At 41.4% G+C, this 21717-nt stretch overlaps 1 protein-coding gene across 1 annotated transcript in view; it reads left to right on the top strand.

The window, feature by feature from the left end:
• Window positions 1–21717, top strand: part of Capn13 (calpain 13) — a 71564-nt gene that overhangs the window by 9663 nt on the left and 40184 nt on the right. Inside the window, exons 2-4 of the mRNA XM_013522570.1 lie at window positions 7631–7863; window positions 19902–19974; window positions 21044–21159. Coding sequence (XP_013378024.1) covers window positions 7666–7863; window positions 19902–19974; window positions 21044–21159 — 387 coding nt within the window. The 5' untranslated portion in view covers window positions 7631–7665. The remainder of the gene's footprint in view (window positions 1–7630; window positions 7864–19901; window positions 19975–21043; window positions 21160–21717) is intronic.

The following is a 21717-nucleotide window of genomic DNA, read 5'->3' as shown; positions in this document are numbered from 1 at the left end:
CTTAGCGTTATGGCCTCAAGATCCATCCATTTTCTTACAAATGATAACATTTATCTTTCTTTATGGCTGAGTAGTACTCCATTGTGTATACCACATTTTCTTTATCCATCCACCTGTGAATGGGCATATAGGCCACTGCATATGCATGTATCACTGTAAAATCATGACCCTAACTCCTTTGGGAAGATACCTAGAAAAGGAATAGCTTTATCAAATGGAATTTCTATTTTTAGTTTTTTGAGCAAACTATTTTAATAAAATTTAGCCAAGGCAGACCCTACTCACTGCGTGCTTGCACAGTTCACTTTCAAATGCAAAGACACTTTTGCAGTGACCTTAGTTAAGTTTCATCTTCCTGGTGTTGAAGTCATTTAGGGTTTGATTCAACTCTTGGTTAATGGTACTTCTTTATTTCTATTACTAAACACGATGAAAGAGGAAAATGAAAAGGATCTTCATTTTCATTTCAAGGACTAAAGTAAAAATGTTGAATAGGACAGCACCAGGAACAGAGATCTGTGATTATTACAGAGCCATGAATCTAAAATAATCCAGAATCATGTATTTATAATCTCTGGATCAAACTGAATTCTATTTATGATGTTACATTCTACCTTCCTGTGCTACATTGCATTGTAAGCCATACGTGATGTATGACCTACCCAGTCTAGTCTGGTCTCACCATCTTATGTGGAGGGAATAGAGATTGTATCAAATACACACACACACACACACACACACACATATCTTCCTTCAGTATTACTTATTAAGTATTCAAGATTTTTTCTTTGCGATTCCATTTTTTAATTTTACTATTAAACTTTTTAAAATTTTATAACTATAAAAATCTTTTTTATTTAATTAAAAATTTTTCATTAGTACATATTTGCCATACATAGTACTCACATTCATCATAAGGAATTTGTACCTGTACATAATATACCTTAATTCTTTTTTTCCCACTCCTCTCCCCTTCCTTCAACCCTTCTTCCCCTCCCCACCTACAGAAGCTTTGTTTCCATTTTTTCCTTCCATTCTTTGTTTTGTTAATCCCTTTTCTCTTCGTTTCCTCCCCGCCTTATTCCCCTTCCTGTTTGAACATATTCTTCCTACTTCCCAATATCCATCCTCCATTTTGCTCTTTGTTTGCCCATAGGGTTTCTCACACAAAAGAGTGCAATATTTAAACATGTGTGTCTTGTTTATTTCACTTCATATTATGATCTTGAGGTGCACCTATTTACCTACAAATGATTCCAGTTTATTCTTCTTTATGGCAGAGTAGTACTCCATTGTATATAGATGCCACATTTTCTTTATTCATCTGTTGATGGGGAACTATAAAAATCTTTAACTCAGTACTTTGGAAAAACAATAGTGTTAATTACAAATAAAGTTATATTGTGAAAAGAGAATCTCTCACAAAGCTTCTTACATTTGATTTCCAGAATAATTAACAATTGATTCAATTTATAAAAATTACATTTATAAGCAAATATTAGCAATATGTTTCTATTTGTGTAAAGAATACCTGTGTTCTGCAAAAGCCCTTTAAACCACAAACTAGGAGGAGATATTTGCAGCATATATAACCAACAAAAGATAGATGTCCAGTGTAAGTAAAGAATTCCAACAAATCAATAAGAAAAAGACAACCCAATAGACAAATGGGCATAAGATATGAATATTCATTTCCCAAGAGGGGGAACATGAATGGAGAGGAAACACATTGAAAGATGCTCAATCTTACCAGCAATCAGGGAAACAAATTAAGACTACAAGGACCAGCTGTTTACTTCCACTAGACAGATACAAATAAGAAACTTGCCAATACCAATAGTTACTGAGGATATATAGCAATAGGAAGTTCCTTACAGTGCTGGTGAGATTCTAAATTGAAACAACCTTGGAAAATAATTGGGCATTGTCTTAGTTACTTTTCTTGTTGCTGAGATAAAATATCTGTCCCAAAGTTAAGGGAGAGAAGGCTTATTTCAGCTCACAGTTCACAGAGGTTTCAGTTGATAGTCAGCTGGCTCCAAGGCAGGGTGGCATGGCAGAAGGGCATCACAGAGAAGAAACATTTCATGGCAGGCATAAGGCAGCAATGGAACGAAGTAGCAAAGCAGCAGTAGGAGCAGCCTTATTTCTAGTCCCACACCCAGTGTGGGGTATCCTTAATACTAGCATCACACCCTTCATCTCAGCATCACACACCCTAGATCCAGCCACCTCCAAAAAGCCCCATCTGTGACAACATGAGGCTTTGGGTGGTTGGGGGATACATCTAGACACAAGCCACAGCAGGCATACTTGAATCTGTGCATTCTCTACCCAAGAAATTTCACTCCTGGAAATACAAGCTGGAGATGTTCTAGCATATGTTTATTAGAAGATGTGCCCGGGACTATTTATGGAATAATTTCTATTAAAACAAAGAGGAAAAGAACACCAAATATCCATTGAGAGAGGATATCTAGATAAATGGTAGAAAGCTAACATGTTATGCAGTAATGAAAGTGAATAGAATTCAACTACTTTTTTAGGGCTAAAAAGGACAAGTTGCTGAAAACTATATAAGCTATGCACAGCACTTATTTTTTAAACAACTTTTTCTTTAGGTGTGGTTAACATATAAAATGGTACATATTTAAAGTGTAGCTTTGATAAGTGTTTGCATGTACATGTGAAATCATCACCACACTCAAAATAATAAATATTTGCACTGCTCCCAGTTTTCTCATAATCTTTTGAAATTTATTCCTCCTTCCACCCCATTTATGAACAATTACTAAACTTTTTTCTATAATATTACATTAGTTTGCATTTCTAGGATTTTATATAAATTAAATCATGCAACATATACTCTGAGGACTAGGGATATAGCTCAGTTACACAAGTGCCTGCCTGGCAACTGCAAGGTCCTGAGTTTGACTCCTGGTACAAAATGAAAGTGTACTCTGTTTTGACTGGCTTCTTTCATGCTGAGTAATGCTTTTTGAGATTTATCCATGTTGTTGCAAAGGTCAGTAAGTACCTAAGACATTTCTACCATTAAGGAGCCCTCGTTGTCTTTACATCAATTCAATAACATTTATTTATTCAGCAGTTAGGTGCTGGTGTCTTTCTTCCCTCGTGTCTACTGGTATCCTTCATCTGTATTCTGAAGTCCTAGTTGCTATGTCCCAATTCCCCTTTTGATACTCCCTGGAATACATAGCTGGGACCATAAGAGTTGGGTCAGCCTGTTGTAGGGCTAAAAATGACAAGTTGCTGAAAACCATATAAGCTATGCATAGCACTTATTTTTTAGTCACTGCTGAGGCCTGAATCATATTTCCCCCTAAATTTATATGAAGCCTCACCCTCAGCGTGCCAATTTCTGGAGATAGAGCCTTTAAGATGGTATGGAGGTTAAAAGATGTCATAATAGTAGGACCTGATGGATAAGAAGAGTGGACAATCTGTCTCTCTGTGTCTACCTTCTCTCTTTTCTCTTTCTCTCTCCTTTCCATGTGACCATGAAGGCTGATACGTCAACTCCATTGGATTAGGAAATGCCTAGTAGATTAGTGAAGCACTCTTCTTGGTGTGTGTCTGGGTGAGTCATGGAGATATGATCTTGGGTTACTATATATTGTCCCTCACCTATTCCTCCCTGGCACTGTTCCCCTGCTTGGCTGCACAGCCGCCATGAACTAAGCAGCTTTGCTCTGCCGTGTTCTTTTGTCATGAAATTTCTCCCTTGGTGCCATATAACCATGAACTGAATCTTCTGTAACCATGCGCCAAATTAAGCCTCTTCTTTAACTTGTGGGAGTTGGGTATTTTGTCCCAGTAATGGGAAAGCTGACTAATGCATCTGATCCAGTGAGAACACAAAAATCTGACCAGGCTAGAAATCTGTTCTCAGACTTCAAGCCTCCAGAAAGAATTGTGAAAAAATAAATTCTGTTGTTGAATTCCCTAGTCCAGTGATGTGGACCTTTAGAGATCAAGTATCAAAACTGCAACCCCAAACCCACTTTTTTTATTACAAAGTGCCAACAATGCAACTAAACTTGAATCCTGTGGTTTTAGTTTAGAGAAAAGCAACTGTTATCTGATGCTCAGCTGCTAGGGTGTCTTGGTTTGCATGCCAACAGAGAGGGCTCTGTGTATTCACTGTAGCACACTGGCACAGGTTTGCCAAGACTACCCTAATCTCTGATATTTTGTTATGCAGCCCGAGCTGACTAAGACAGACCCTCACACAGAGAGGAATCAAGGAAACCTGCATTCATCTTGTTTCACAGACACTGAGGTGATAAACAGAAAAGGTTTCACAGCCCCAAGTACACTTTCTTCCTGCTTCTGAAGCTTGGTTGTTAGCTCACAAAATTACTCACAGGAAGAACTTCATATCAACTCCATGTCAACTCCTCCTATGTCATTTTTCTTGCCACCCCCAAGAAATACCTTACAGCAAGACAGACTTAAACCTGAACATCAAGTAGGCCTTCATCTCCCTGATTCTCTTTCTTAAATCAAAGCAGCAGAATTTTGTCTTGCCTTTGTGTGCCTTACAAAGTGAGGCAAGAAGAGAGGAGAAGATAGAAACCAGAAACTCTTCGCAGTGACACACAGGAAAATTGGCTGGTCTTTACTAGGGTACACAGAAGTGAAATAGTGACATGTTCCGTGATGAACAATCCAGAGAGAAAGGAGGAGGCCCTGGGAAGTGTAAAGTGTGTGTGTGTGTGTGTGTGTGTGCGTGCGTGTGTGTGTGTGTGCGTGTGTGTGTTTGTGTAGAGACCTAGAAAGCTCCTTTGTCTGCCTCCCTTCTCCATTTCTCTCTAAATGCCCCTGCCACCAAAAGCAGCCACCTCCTCCATCCACAGATACCTACCTCCACACTCTTAGCACATTTCCCTTCCCACCTGGGCCTGAACAGCCAGTGAGCAGAGGAGAGAGGTGTGATTGCCCACTGTGCTTCACCCCTTCTGGTCCCCCTGAGCCCAGCCTGTCCTTAGTTTTGAGCAAGTCCTTGTCTCTAAGTGTGGCAGCTCTCTGCACAGCTCTTTCATGCTAAAAAGTGATCATGATAATCATACTAATAATTATTAGGTATTGACTGCTTTCCGTTTACCAGTCACTGTGCTAAGCATTCTGCAAGCATGGTTTCAGCTGAGTCTCACAGCAGCCCTATTACGTGTGTAATATTACCTTCATCTCCATTTTGCAAATGATGAAAGTGTGCTTCACAAGGGATTCCTAAAGTCTGGCTAAACTGATACCCAATAGTGGGCAATGGGGACCCTCCAGATGGGCTGGGAATTGATACCCACATGTAAGGATTTTACCTGATTCTAATGGGAAAATGAAGCAAAATTCTTTAGGTTTTTATCTTTATGTGCAGCAAATGGCTTCTTCCTAGCAATCCTGTAATTGTGTTACTAAGAATAATTACCATTTGATTCTCATACAAATAAAATTTCATAAAAGTAGCTCATTGCTGGAGTCCATCATATACTCCAGTATTTGAGAGGTGGAAGCTTGGCAGTGCTGTGTTAGTTCTTCTATCCCCAAGCACACATGCAGTTGGTAAACCCACAATTTTCCCAACTCTTTATTATCAGAGTCATTGCCTTTGCCTTGAATTGACAAGTAGTTTCTAACACTGTGTTCTTGCTCTTGAATGATGGCTTGCTGTTCTTTTAGCTTTATCACTATTTATTTAATTTGTTGTGGTTCTCGCTATAATCCTATTGTGAGTGGTGAGACATATTAAATAGTTTGGTCTGTTATTTTCCAAGAACTAGATTGAAGAAATACATATATTAGGCTAAAACTATGTGAAACTGCCCATCTTTAACCACTTTTTACGTCCGATTAAACCATATGAATCTGACTCTATCCAACTATTTTTAATCCATACAAATGCCAGTTTTGTGTGGTTCAATTTATTAGTTCAAATGGAAATTACTACTATCTTGTCTGGAAGGCAATTGTATGTGCAGTTCTCTCCAAATAAGTGTGTGCAATGACACTTAATTGGTGATATTCTGGCTCTGAATTTGTGCTATCCAAATAATTCGCCACATACCATTATAAGGTAACTGCAAGATAATTGCTAAGTTATTTTAAGTTTGCAAACATTTTTCCAGCATTCAAAATCTTGATTGTAAGCTCATGTTCTTTCCTTATAAGTCATGTATGTATGTCCTTCTCTCATCCTGTGTTCATCGTGGTGTAGTAATGGGTGGGATGGGCAGACCTTGGGGTCTTTTGTGTCACCTAAGCAGACACTGGCCAAAGAAGCTTCAAAAGCACTACTATAAGGCCTGAGGAGGTTTTTCAATGCATAGGATGAATTTGGGATTCAGATCCAGGCCAGCCTCATGGGTGGAAGAGGTGATGCAAATGGCATGAATTGCATCCCTGTAGCTGCCTTAAAGAAAAATCCCAGCCTTCTTTCCCTTTATGGAATTAGATACACATTTACTGAATGCCTACTATATTTCAACTACTCTGCTTCATCTGTTATGTCAAACCTTGCTTAATACTGCAATGAACGCTATGAGGTTGGTATGATCAATCCATACAGGTAAAGAAATTTAGATACCAGTTCACTTTTACAGAACCAACAGGTAAGTGGTAAAAGCAAAAGCAAACTTATGTGCCTGTTCACGTTACGTTTCTGCCTTTTCTTTTTCCTCCTCCTCCTCCCATGTTCATCATCTAATCCTATTGGTTCTACCTATGAAATGTGTCTCCCCTCCACCATCATTACTATTTATGCTCTATTGCTGTCTCTCCTATGGGCAAATGCAGCAGTCTCATAGCCTCTGCTTCTAGCCTCTACTTATCCTCTCCACCCTCCAGCCTCATCTTGCTCTCTGGAGCACCATCACATCTACAGATCTGATAAGACTCCAACTCTTCCATCACTCTGCAGTGCTTAGAGGCTATAAAACATTTCAGACCGGTTTTCCCACCTGCCTTTCTGGCCATCTCTTCCAACACTTACTAACTCCACCAAACCCTCTGGTCACTCTCCTTTCCCTCCATACCCAGGGCCTTGCCAACCCAATTCTCCACCCAGAAAATTATCAAGGCCCAAATCACATGTCACTGCCTATGAAAGAGTCATCCAAAACTGTTCATAGAGCACATAGCTCCCCCTATTTATTATGTCCACAGGAATCTGTACACATTTTTAATTGAATAATTTCTGTTGAACATTATCTGGTTGTTGAGATGTCTAACTCATCTTTCCTACTTTGATAAGGAGCCCCTAAGGGATAAAGATCATGTTGTGTTTATCTTTGGATTGCCAGTGTTCAGAAGAATGCCAGGCACAGGTTCAGTGCTCAATGAATGTGCATTAAATGTACAGATACCCCAGCTCTTGGTGCTCATAAAAACACACCAAGAAACTATTCAGTACAGCAGATTGAACACTGAACTGAAATAAGGATTAGTTCAGGCTCATCCACCCATTGGATGTGTCACCAGGAACAGCAAGGGTCTAGGTCTTTGTTCCCTCACTTTAAAAAGATGGGAACAACAGAGTGCTTTTCTGGGACTTATATCTAGTCATGCTAGGACTTGACTGCTTACCCATAAAAGTGTGTCTTTTTCTCACCAGAAAAAAAGGACCTCAGAAGTCTTCTAAGGAAAGTCATGGCACATTACTCAGATCCTCTAGCAGAGACCTCCATTACCAAGTTCAAGGATCAGGACTTTAACTCTTTGCGGGACCATTGCCTAAGCAGGGGAAAGTGGTTTATGGATGAGACCTTCCCTGCTGAAGCTTCTTCCATAGGCCAGAAACTACTCCAAGGAAAAAACCTTTCTACCCTGAAGTGGATGCGGCCAAAGGTGAGTGAGCCCCTGGAGCACAGGCAGCTCTGGGACCCGTAGAGCAGCCCACCATGACACCTCCCAGTGAAAGGAAGGCAGGCCCAAGACAATTTTCAGAGATGGCCCAAACCAAACTATAGGGAGAATGAAATTGATCCAGTCCCCCTGCTACAGTATTGTATCCGCTCAGTGTGATGGGAAGTCCCTCTTCCAGGAGTAGGATCTGGACCCTTGGGGTACAACCCAGTCCTCACACTGAGCTTGCCACTACATTAAACTGCCTTAGTTCTCTCATAGAAAAAATGGGAAGCAATGGGGACCATGTAATAGCTGGTCTTTAGGGTCTCTCCCCCTCTATAACTGAGTCCATCTATCAGCCTGTCAAGCTTCATTCTTTCCAGGTGTCAGTGTCTTTATATTCTCCTTTACTATTAGAATTTACTCAAAGGGAACACATCATATCAGTCATTTATACTATAGGATGAGTTTAAATAATTGCCTTGCCTTTCTCTTTTCGATTCACACTCTCAATTTTATAAAGGCTTGATCACCCATAAAAGAATTTTAGGGGCTGGGGATTTAGCTCAGCGGCAAAGCGCCTGCCTGGCAAGCGCAAGGTTGTGAGTTCGGTTCCCGGTACCGGAGAAAAACCAAAAAAAAAAAAAAAAAAAAAAAAAAGAATTTTAGACATGTACTGTAAAATTAGGAAGATATTACAAAGTTGCACTCAAACCACTGTTCCCCTGCATTCTGCTAACTGTATCTTGTGGCAAGGGAAGTGTCTTTTAATAGTCTATGGCATGTCAGGCAAGAAGCAACAAGCTTGCCTTTCCTTTTTGTCCCATGTAAGCTAGAATCCTCTTACACTCAAGGTGGGGCATCTGTCTTCAGTAAATCCACTCAACCATACCTAGAACAATGCTAATTCCAATCAGTGGATTAATTTATTACAACACACCCTTAATCCCAGTACCACACACTCTAGATCCAGCAAGCTCTAAAAAGCTCTGCCTGTGAGTATATGAGGCTTTGGGGGAACATTAGATATAATCCATAACATTCTGCCCCTGGCCCCCAAGAGACTCCTGCACATCTCTTTATGTAATAGTCATTTAGTCCACCTGTAAGACTTGCCAAAATCCTAACAGTTTCAACATTGTTGAAAAGTACAAGTCCAAAATTTTCTCCAAAGTCTTCAAAAGTCTTTAAGGGCAACTCTGAGCTTTGAGCCACTGCACAAATGAAAAGAAAGTTAAACACTTCCAATAAACAATGCCACAAGATAAACAATCCCAATCCAAAATGTACAAATAGGGGAATAGAAATGAATGGGGCAAAAGTAAGTCCAAAATCCAGCATGGCAAATATTATGTCCTATAGTTCCATGCCCAGTACCCAGGGAAATCTGTAGTAAGATGTGAACTCCAAAAGGCTTGGGTGGTTCCACCCCTATGGCACCATTAGTGGTTGCAGCTCTTATGGCTTCTCTCTTGGGCTGCATTTGTTCATTCCTTGCAGCTTTCCTCGGACAATTCACATTCCTGGCTTTTTCAACCATTCTGAGTCTTCATAGGACCTTTGGCTTCACTCTCACAGATTCACACACTGCCATCTCAGGGACACACTGCCTGGCCTCCCAGGCCTTCTTCTGAACTATGAGTGGAAACCTTCCTGGCCCCATAACTCTTGCATTATGCATGCAGCTAAAATCAGCAGTGTGTGGATGGTGCCAAGGTTTTCCTTCTGTCTTGGCTATAGGGGTCGAGTACCTGAATTTCTGAGTACTATGAACCCAATCCCTGGGAACAAATTTCCTAGGCTGCCACCATTCTGGAACATGGTGCTCTGGGGCTCTTTTCTTAAAACGAAGTCTTTCAGCATTGCAATTTTGAGGCTACAAAGGGAGGAGTCCTGCTGGTTCTTATGATGCCCTTAAAACATCTTTTTTATTGTCTTCTTCCTTCTCAGCAACCAAGTTTTCCTCTGCTCCATCTTTGCAGTACAGAACTTTACTAGAGTTTCCTTTCTGGCCAAACTAAAAATATTTTAAATCATTCTGCTGGGCACTTTTCTCTTGATTCTCAACATAGATCTGGCTAAAAGCTCCCAGTAGTAGACATGCTTCTGCCTCAAAATTAGACTGTCTTAAAATTTCCTCAGCCAGGTTGGTCCACCACACTTGGTCTCAGACAAAGTCTTTGGACATGAGCAAAATGCAAACAAATTTTGTGCCAAATGATAACACACATGGTCTGGAGTCTAACAGTCAATGCTAGCAGTCCTTATTGCTAACGAAAAACTCCTAAACCTACTCTTTACCAGCAGCATTTCTATCAGCATTCTGGTCTTCCGAGTGCTGAACAGAATCTCCCATCAAGTTTGATTTACAGCACTCCAGGACTGCTTCTTCACTCAGCAACTCTGAACCTTTCCAAATTCCTCCCACAATCCAGTTCCAAAGTCTTCTGAACCACAAGGCTATCAAGGATCACAACAATGACCCCACTTCTCTGTCTTATTTACTTTTCTCATTACTGGAACAAAATACTGGACACCCAGAAGTTAAAGGAGGAGAAGTTTATTTCAGTTCACAGTCTATACAGGTTTCAGTCTGTAGTTGGTCCAAGGCAGGAGAGTATGGCAGAGGAGTATTACAGAGGAGAAGCAGTCCACAGCATGGCAGGCAGGACAAAGCAAGCCGTAAGTCTGCCTTTCCCTTTTGTCTCATCTAGGCTAGATACTTTTTTAGGTGGTACCAGCATGGGGCTTCTTATCTTCAGCAAATCTATTCAGCCATACCCAGAACTATTCTAATTCTAATCAGTGGACTAATTTAGTACTATACTCCCTTAATCCCAGTATCACTGACCCTAGATCCAGCAAGCTCTGAAAAGCCCTACCTGTAAGTACATGAGGCTTTGAGGAGACATCTAGGTATGTACCAAAACAAAGTAGTTTTTCTAGAATTATCCCAATTTTGGAGCATGAAGCCCCATGGGAAATTTCTTAGCAACCTCAAAATTCTCATAACCTCATCAGGACTACCACTGATTCAAAGGAACTGATAAGAACCACACGGAAGATCCTGGTGCCCAAACCTCCTATTCAGATCTCCAAAATCTGCTAGCAGAACACAGAACAAGAGAAACAGTACCAAATCTAGCAAGCAAATGGTGGTTTTGTCAACACTGTTGCTGAGCACTATTAAATGCCAAGCTATCTACTGAGCACTTTCATTAAATCAGGTCAAGGTATTTAACAAAGGGATTTTCTGATAATGCCTATTAAAAGACTATGATATCCCAACAGTCTCTGGTTCTTGGACAGTGAATTCCCTTCTGCCCTTGGGAAGAAGAAATCATGACATCAAGCTCTGGAGGTGACATGGCTTGCCTTAGTTGAGTCAGATTTATATTTGGGGGAAGGAATGCATTAGTGAGGATCAGGTAGGGCCTGAGATGGTACTTAAAGAAGGATGTGGGCACTTCCCCCTTCTTTGTCCCTCTCATCAGCCATTGGTAGTGAAACACCAACAACAAATGCTTCTTCTGGATTTCATCTCCTAGGAAGTGCTGAGGAGGCAGAGAAATCTATTTTAAAAATTCTGAAGGGTCGTTTTTTTCCTTTGTTATTTTCAAAAGCTGAGATTCTTTTAGAAAATGGTGGGGGCTTTTGCTTCTCACAAGGTGCTGAGCAAGGATGTGAGACCATATTTATAGTCTTGAGGAATTTATAACATTTCTATTTAGAAAGGGTGAGAGTGTCTTATTATCTAATTCTAGCAACATCTCAACTTGTGATGTCTTGTGGGAGTAAGGAGAAACTGAGGCAAACAGAAGTGAAGTGACTCATGCAGTATCACAGTCAGAACTAAAGTAGAGGTAGCTAGTGGTCCTGTGGGTTTTACCCATTGCCCTCTTCATCCAAAAAGTTACCTGAATTTCCCCATGTCATTTTTCATTCTAGCACCTCTTTAAAAACATCATGTTTCTATTTGGCCCTTTACACAATTATCAATACTTACATATGTAAGTCCTATCCAGAGCTTGCTGTCTGTCTTCCCTGATTGTGTGTCCTCTGTTTTCTACATTTTTTTTAGAAGAAAAAGAGTTTCACACTGGTAATATGACTTGCCCAGAATGACATGGTTAAGAAGGGAAGGACCCTGGATGTAAACTAAGACTCTAGACCCTACAGGCTGCATTTTGCCCTGCATGGACTTGACAGCTTAATAGGAAATTTGTTAGGATTCAGATGAATGAATGAATGAATGAATGAATGAATGAATGAATGAATGATCGATCTCCAATTGTCTGGCACAGGTTCCTAGCTTATTCGTACAGTAGAGAAACTTTGGGTTGACCTGTTTTCCATATAGCATGGCAGAGAAAAAGTCAGTTACTTACCTCTTCAATATTATGTATCCTTGACTGCAAAACTTATAGCTGTGGCTGCCAAGAACTTTGGAAAAAGTGATTCAATCAGCCTCGACCAATCCCAAAAGGAACAGCAAACGTACACAGTACTGGCCATGTGGCAGGGCTGGCTGTAGGTGCTTTGATTCACTGAATCCTCATGGTAATGTGATGAGGTCCTAACAGTAGTACCACTTTGTGATGAAAAGGAGACACAGAAAGTAGAGTGACCTCCCCAAAGTCACACAGCTAGACTGTGGTGGAGCTGAGATTTGAACCTTGGAGTGTGGCTCTAAGACCTAAATTCCTGCCACCACGCTACAGTTGTATCTAGGTTCATGAACTTAGTTCTTCCCGTAATTCTGGTCTCGAACTGAATTAGATGAGAACTGAATCAAATTTCCCCATAACGTCAACATTGAGCCAAACCATTGATTTGATTTGGTTTTCATCCCATTCGGTTTGTGACCAGGATCATGGAAAGAATTAAATTCATGAACTGAGGTACCACTTATTTTCCCCTGTAAGGCTCCATCAGAAGTGTATATTGTATTCTGGGCTTTTGCATACTGCTAATAATATTTTATGCCTCAACAGAATCTCCTTTCTCACATGGGTAAACTGGAATCAATCTCTCTCAAAAGTAGATCTCTGCATTTATATTCTGCCCTTCCTTCCATTTTTGGTGAAAATAATGGGGATAAAAGTAACACCTGTGCTTCACACGATTCTTTTAAGAAGTAAATAAGTACAATGCTTAGAACAGTGTCTAGCATCTTGTAGGTAGTTAGTAAGCAGTAGCTATGGTTCCTGTGATTAACCAGGGAAGGTTGTCTTACAGCAGCAGCCTCAAGTCTGTCCCCTGGCATTTTGCAGCTTTCTTCATCCAGACAGATCAGTTTCAGCCCTCAGCCAATTTTAACAATGCTTCCAAGGGGACATGGGTCAAAGGCAGCCATTAATGGAACAAGACTCCAGATGCCACGTGCTGCAGTTTTCCTGGCATGGACTTGACAACCTAATAGGGAATTTGTTAAGATTTGGGTGAATGAATGAATGAATGAATGCACTTATGCATTCATGACTGTCTCTTAAATGATGGCAGGAAGTATGCAAAATGCCTTTCTTTTCATGTTCTGAGTCCTATTGCTACTTTTAAAAGGTTACATCTCACTCTACAGCTTGCTCAGTGCCTGTCCAGAAGTCTGATGGGTGAACCTTGAATTTCAACTGTATAATGGAAGAGGAGGCACCACACCTTCCTAGGCCACCTCTACATTCTAATCTGTTCTAGTCCTCCAGAGAAAACTACCAAGGATTGCATACCTTGAGTAGCATCTCAATTTGGTAGATTCTTTTGGTTTTTTTTTGGTCTTTTTGAGACAGGGTCTCCCTATGCAGTTTAGGCTGGCCTTGGGATCACTTTGTAGCCCAGGCTGGTCTTGAACTTGCAACAATCCTCCTGCCTCAGCCCCCTGAGTGCTGGGATTACAGGCATGAGCCACCATGCCCAGCTCAGTTTGGTAGATTCAAACATAGCCAAAGAGAGCCACGAGAACCAGCTTTCTCTGCCTGATGCAGAAACATTGTTGAATCTCTCTCTCTCTCCCCTCCCCTTCCTCCTCCCTTCTCTTTTTTCTCTTTCTTTCTCTTCCTTTACCTGCCTTTTCATTCTTCTTGTTCCTGCCCTGTTTCTAATAATGAATCTAATCCACTTTTGAAACAGAAGCTAATTAACATTCTGCTTTCTTCCGTGCCTGTTTACCCCTTCCCCACCATCCCCATGGTCAAGGACTGCAATAGTCTTGTAGTGAGGGGACTCAAGGACTCATCAGTCTCAGGGCTTCCTGTAACCCCTGGTCTCAGCAAGAGATAGTGCTAAGGGTTATTACACTTACACAAGAGCTGTCTGTGTAATACTTCCTACCCAAATCTGGCACTCAGAGTGATCCCCTTTTTAGGAGAATTTTTGTGTTGTAAATAACAAATCCCATTTCTCAAGTGTGTACATGTGTTAGGTGTTATGCTAAGCACATTATGTTCAAGTTTCCACGTAGTTACCCTCAGATCCTGTGATATTATCCTCACTGAATAGATGAGCACAAAAAAGTGGAGGAGGGGAGAAACTTCACCTTCTCCACCTGAATGATTGAGCTGAAACAGAAGTCTTCTCTGCCCTCAGATTGGGAGTTCACCACTGGCTTCCTTGGTTCTCAGGCCTCTTACTCACACCACTAACTTTCCTGGGTCTCCAGATCGCAGACTGTGTATTGTGGAATTTCTCATCCTATGTAATTGTGTGAGTTAATCCCTCATAATAAATCTGTGATGATAGAGATGTTCTTCCTTCACCACTCATTCCCGTAGCCACTAGTCACGAGGAGCTACTAAGCTCTTGAGATGTGGCCATTGTAACCAAGGGACTGAGGTTTTACTTTTATTTAATTTAAATAGTCACAAGTGGCCTGTGGACAGCACAGAATTGTAGGTGGTGGTAGATCTTCAGGCCACCTGGTAAGTGCTCGGAACTCCACATGCAGCCCCATTAGGGGTTCATCCTGTGGTCTCCCAGAGAGAAGCACTGACTATCCAGCACCAACAGAGCTCATTACCCATGTAGCAAGAGCAACTTCTGGTGCAATCTATCACTAGAAATGATTTGCCTTGCACCAAAGTGGGTTCTTCAGAAAAGGGAAAAGTGAGAAGGTGGAGATATGACTGTAGGGCAGATTGGGAAGATATCCCAACAGGAATAGATAACAGAAGGTAACAGAAGTGTCTATGCCAGCAGCCAACTGCCACTGAGCCAAAGAGCAGTGATGCCAATGTCTCAAAGTTCCTTAGGTAAAATAGAAAAGGAGTGATATCGCCACCTGTCCCAGCCTGAACACTGGCCACTGTGATGGCAGGGAGCTAAGTAAGTTTAGTGTTCCCCAAGACCAGGACAGTGTGAGACACTCATGAGCAGCCTTCAAAGAGATAGGAGATGCAAATGCTGTCACCTCAGGAATAACACCTGCAGAGAGTATTCAAGGGCAACAGCTACTATGGTAGCACTTCAGAGACGCGATTTGCTGAGATCCCAGGGACTCTTGTATTCCACGAGCTTCTGACATACCTAATGTAAAATTTTGCCTGAACAGAGGGCCCCACAATCCAGAACTATGTTACTAAGTTTGCCTAGTTTGACTAATGCTGCTGGCCTCTGTATTATTCAAGTTTCTCCAGAGACACAAAAACAGTAATACATGTCATATCATATATATGTATATATTTGTTATCAATAATTTATCAGTGTGTATACTGACACTTTTTCCTATTGTACATATCCTACCATATATTGATATGCTTATTTATATACATCAAGTCCCTAACTTATGAACAAGTTCTACTCTGGGAGAACATTTATAAGACAGATTTGTTCATAAGTCCAACAAAGTGAGTCTTACACACCTTTGACATAAATACACAATATAAAGCATCAAAAAACCACGCAAAAATACTGTATGCTATTGCACTGTACAACAAGCACACAGCAGCAAAACTGTGACAATGCCTGGCAGACACATGAGCTACTTCTGTGATTTGTTTGCATCCACCGATATTCCAGATGTGAGGTCCATTTACACCTGTCAACGTTCAAAACTTGAACTTATGAAGTGGGGGACTTACTGTGTATTATACAAGTATGAGCCATGTATATTTTACAAGTAGGTTTTATATATTGTGTAAGTATGCATTTGATTTTATATATGTGCTTAGATTCTATGTTGATACACTTATTGGGAAGGATGCATTATAAGAATCAGCTCACACAGTCGTGGAGGCCAAGTCCCACCATACTGTCTGAAGCTGAAGACTCAGGAAAATCTATGGTGTGAGGCAGGGGCCTACAGCAGAGGGGTGGGGCACTATAGTTCCCAGTCTGAGGACAGGAAAAGTCTGATGTCTCAGCTTAATCAGTCAGGCAGCGAAGGGGCAAATTCCCCCTTCCTCCAACTTTTGGTTATTCAGGCCCTCAGTGGATTGAGTGATGCCTACCTGCACAGAGAAAGGATCTGCTTTACTAAGTCCCCCAATCCAAATGTTAATCTCATCCCCAAACGCCCTCACAGACACACCCAGAAATAATATTTACCAAGTAACTCACTGGGTCAGTTAGAGTGACAAACCATTATTCATCACCACTTCCTTCTGTACACATGGGTGTTTAGGAGCCCTCAAAGGCCCAGTCCATCTCACAGAATCAGAAAACGTTATAGCTGAGAAGATTCATTGGTGGCATGGCCAGAGGGGCAGAGAGAGCTGTATGGGAGCAGACATCCTAATTCCTTTATAGGCTGGAACACATCATTCAAGGTCTCTGAATCTCCTCGCTTGCTGTAGCTGGACCTCAGAATCACCCGAGGAGCCATGGTAATCCTGAACTCTACCTCTGACTAACTGACCTCCTAATTCAAAGTTGTGGAAGGCTGGGCTCTGCAGCCTTGATGTCTGTGAAGCTGCCAGGTGACTCTGAGTCACCATCCAGTGGAGTTCAGCCTGACTGCATCTTATCACACTGACTTTCCCATTGCCCTGATGTGCCCAGGGGACCTTCCCAGGGCCAGAGCATTTCCATGTCTCCGCCACAGTTACCTACAGTTCTCTATGGGCCTTGTCTCAGGAAATCAGCCTGGCTGATTAAAGTGCTTCTGGGCATCATTTCCAGCCATTCCTTTCTTCTTCCCTCTTTTTGGGTGGTTTATCACAGCTCTGAAGCTCATGGTGGGGAAGGCATAAGTGCTCTGCCCCACCTTTGCTACAAAAGATGCCAGAGTTTCTCTGTAAACGTGATATTGACAACTGATTTCAGGTTTGAAATAGTTGCCATTTAACTTTCATCACATTAAAATAATAATTCTGTTCTTAATTAGCAAATTTTTTGTTCTTTAGTGATAACTTCTATTAATTTGGCAAATCATAGAAAGTTGATATGTATTTATCAAATGCCTTCATAGTATTTATTGAAAGGATGTCAATTTTTCCCCCTTTGGCCCATGTAAGTGTTATTTCATATTATTCATATTATTAGATATCCTGATATGAAACCATCTCTGCAGTCTGCAGTCCTACAGCAAATCCTACTTGATATTAATCAAAATGAGTCTGGTGTGTGTGTGTGTGTGTGTGTGTGTGTGTTTGTGTGTGTGTGGCTGACCACCAAGGCTATGCTGGCTTCTTAAATGGTAGCAGGATTCTTTTTTCTTAACACTAAAACTGTAAACGACATAGAAATTGCCCATTCATGGAAAGTTTGTGAGAGCTCAGCAGGAAAACTGCACACATTGTACCTAGAAATCTTGACAGGTTATTAGGGTAATATTCTGTGATAACATAAAAATACTAGGCAAAGGTGATGAATCTTTCAGGTTATTTACTAACTCTACTTGAGCCATTTTTGGTTACACTGATTTCTGTCAGAAAATTATTAACATTTTAAGATTGAACAAGAGAGAATCTTACTTCTTATTTTTATACCTCTAAAGCCCATTTCTATTTCTAATTTTATTGGTGTTCCTCTACCATTTTACCATTTTATTGGGGTTTCTTTGTCAAAGGGTGAGTCTTAGTAAATTCCCCATCCCAAGTAGAACAATTTATTTTCTTTATTAATCTTTCTGTTTTCTCTCAGTTGTTTTATAATGCACAAATTGTTCCCTTTATCATTTTCTTCCTCTTATTTTTGTGAGGCTTTTGTCTTTTTTCTTTTTAATATCCATGAATTGACAGCTTAATTCGTGTTTTTATTCTGTCTTGTTTAATAATGAATGCATCTAAGACTATGGGTTTATCCATAGCCTTTTTAATTTTGCAGATTGCAGGAGGAGGGAATCAATATTTATTGAACATGTATCCGGTCAGATGCTGTGCTAAGTATTTCACATCCTTTCTCCTTTGCAGAATGAAAGGGCTTGTCTTGTTCTGCAGGGCTGTTGGGAGCCTGCAGCGAATAATCTGGAATGTAGCAGCTAATGCTGGGCAGTGGTTGCCTAAATGGCAGCCTCCCAACTCTCCTTACCTTTTGTTCCCATTTTACACACAGGGAAATTGAGTCTCAGCAAAGAGCAAGAAAGTGCTCCGTGTCTCCAGTCACTGAGAAAGGTCAAGACAGGGCTCCACAGCACTCTCCAAGGCATTGTCCTGGGTGGGTCACAGGAGGGAAACCAGCAGAACAGCGGCAGAAGAGCTGCGTGGTGGGTCAGCAGGATTATTGCCTTTGTCCTTGCTCCAAAAACCACGGGGCCTCCACCGTCTGCTCTCATTCCTGAGAGTAAAGAATCATACATATCCCCTCTCCTAACAGCAGGCCTCCTTTGAGACATGTGGTTCCTTCTTTCCAGTAGAAGAAAGGGGACACTTAGCTGTTATTAAAGTGCACCCAAGTTATTTTAAAACGAAGCATACTGCCAAAGCTCCGTGGCACATTCCTCCTGCTTGCTCCAGCTAGGGGAGATTCCCAGGTTCAGCCTGGCCTGGCTTTGGCAGAGTCCCTTCTCCCTCTCCTGAGAGAGCCAATGTGTGCCTCTCCTGGTACAGTATCTATGGGGTCACTGAGTGGTGGAGACAGCCAGAGGAGCGGGAGTGAGAGGACGACCCTCTTAGACTGGGACGATGTGTTTGCAGATGGATATACCTTGACTGTGAAGGTCTGGCAGGAGCGACAGGCACAGAACTCTCTGCTTTCATGGCTGTTGAGCAAATGAATCTGTTCCCACTGTGCAGCTCTACTCTCTGAGGACTTATTTGTTAATGTGAAAGAGAAAAGATAGAGGAACATTTACTAAATTATGTGAACGTACACAGTGGAAATCCGGAAGAGCTGCACAGAGAGGTCACTGAGGATAAGCCTGCGGGGCCCTAGCAGGGGACAAAACCAGAGGGCTTGTGGGTGCTTGGGTAGGAGCTGGACCTTCAGCCCAATGTACCCCCAAAGTGCCTGGCGGGCCCCCCGGGGACTCTCACATGCCTCTTTCCTGCTGAGAGTTCCCTACATGCTCCCTATATTTAGAATCCTTTGGTACTCCCTTCTGTAGTGGGCAGGTGCATATGAATGGGAGACCAGGGAAGGCTGGGGTCACGCAGACTCAGTCTGGAGTGAGCTAGTGGGTGGACGCAGATCTGAGTAACAGGCAGCTTGTGTTCTATGTGGCACACGGCTGGACTAGAATCTAGAGTTCAGAATGCCCAATGATTTTCTGAGGGATATGATTTCATAAGAAAACCTTCATTATGAAAAACTATAACACTTTATTATGTTTAGAAAAGTCTCATCTAATAAATGTGTCTTATTCATTTTTGTTTGTTGGGACCAGAAGGGTTATTTGATAAAAAGACCCTATGTCCTTATTTATGTTGTCTCCTCAGGTAGTTCGCTTATGCATTTATTGCCTGTCTTGTCAGTTACATGTACACCTCTTTGACACTGGCATTTCAACGAGCAGTAAAGCCTGAAGAATAAAGGGAAATTTTCTAATTAAAACTTTAAGCATCTATTTAAGACTTAATGTCTGCCTTTCAAACAACAAGTGAATGATGTTGTAGGTACCATACTGGGACCCAAAGGAATGAAAGATACAGGTTTTCTCCTTCTTTCCTCAGGATTTATCAAGGGGTCCACCTCACTTTATCCTGCAAGGTGCAAGTAGATTTGACATCCAACAAGGAAGAGCAGGTGAGAACGCAACATCTTCCCTCTCAGCCCTTGGGCTTGGACTTCACCTTTGAAATCACACTGGCTTGGATCGACTTGACAGAAACCACCTGGCCGCTAGCCAGAATCCATCTATTAGAGTTTCACCTGACTGGAAAGATGACTCTTTGTGACTTCTATACTGAGCACAGTGCCTGACATGAAATAGCCTTCAAAGAGTTAATGTTGAGAAGAAGGGGAAGAAGGCAGACTCAGGCGAGGAGATAAGCATACTCAAAGGGACTCACGGTGATATCCAAGGAGAAACTCAAAGCCACACATCTTACAGAGGAGAAAACCCCTGCATGGTCTAGAGAGGCTGCTGGCCTCATGGGTTTGGATAAACAAAGAAAATTATTTTCATAATTATACCAAGTACCACTGCCACTTGTGCAAAATTTGTTGTGGCTTTAGCTCTGGGCACCTCTGGCAAAAAGAGAACCAGAGAGGAAGTTGAGCCCCCAGCTTTGCCAAAGCCAGGCTAGGGCTCCCTGGTCTTCCCTCAGTACACTATCACCCACCATCACCACTACCACCACCTTTACTCTGTCGTTCTTGGAACTGGCTACAGAGAATCTATTACCCAATTCTCCTCTCTTAGAAAGCAAAGTTTCATTACAAGTTGAGTGCCCTTAATCAAAAAAATAAAAAATGCAACGTGCTCCAAAATCTGAAACATTTTGAGCACTAACATGATGCCACAAGTAGAAAATTCCACACCTGACCTCATATGGCAAGTCATTGTCAAAATACAGGTGCACTAAAAAGATTGTTTAAAATTACCTTCATGTTATGCAAATAAGGCATATATGAGACAAGTGAATTTCAGGGTCCCATCCCCAAGGTAACTTAGTATGTATATACAAATATTCCAAACTCAAAAAAAAAGTCAAAATTGGAAACTCTTCTGATCCCAAGTATTGCAGATAAAAAATATTCAACCCATATTCAGAAGGAAGCATACTGATATTGGTGGCCAGGATGTGTGAGATCATGGGGTGGGACTTTCAGGGATGTCCAGTTGGTGTCTCATGGCTTTATTTCCTCCTAGGGAACTGCTGGTTCCTCGCAGCACTGGGCTCCTTGACCCAGAACCCTCGGTGTCTGCAGAAGATCCTGATGGACCAGAGTTTTTCACACCAGTATGCAGGGATTTTCCACTTTCGGGTATGTGGTCTGTGATGGCGATCCTTATATGAAGGGGTCCTCTGTAAGTCCAAAGGAGAGTCCTTAATATTCTCATGGCCTGGGAGCCTGCCATGAGAATGTCCTCATGTGTTAATTACCCTGCCTATAACCAAAATGGGATTTGGGCTTATGACCTGACCACCCATAGGGAAGCTGAGAGTTAAAATGTTTTCATTGACATAAGAGGTGATAGGAGCAATTAACCAAACAGAAAGTCATTGACCCCGAACCCTGCAAGTATCATTGAGTTCATATCTATATTTGTTCCTGTGCCAGGTCATGTTATTTTGATCACACTAGTGTTATAAGAAGTCACAACATCTGGGCAAATGAGTTTTCCTTCATTATTAATTACTTGTTTCTCAAAATCATCTTGAGAATTCTTCCTCCATGGGAATTTTAAAATCATTTTGTCTAATTAAAAAGAAAAGCCTCTGTGATGTAGAATGGAGCTGCATTAAATTTATGCATTAATTTGGAAAAATTATATTTTTATTGTTTTAATTATTCCTTTCCAGAAACATGGTATATCTTTGT

Source organism: Chinchilla lanigera, unplaced genomic scaffold (assembly GCF_000276665.1).
Source record: "Chinchilla lanigera isolate Chin_1 unplaced genomic scaffold, ChiLan1.0 scaffold00068, whole genome shotgun sequence".
In the NCBI taxonomy this organism is placed as follows: Eukaryota; Metazoa; Chordata; class Mammalia; order Rodentia; family Chinchillidae; genus Chinchilla; species Chinchilla lanigera.
This window is presented reverse-complemented; position numbering and strand designations above follow the sequence as displayed.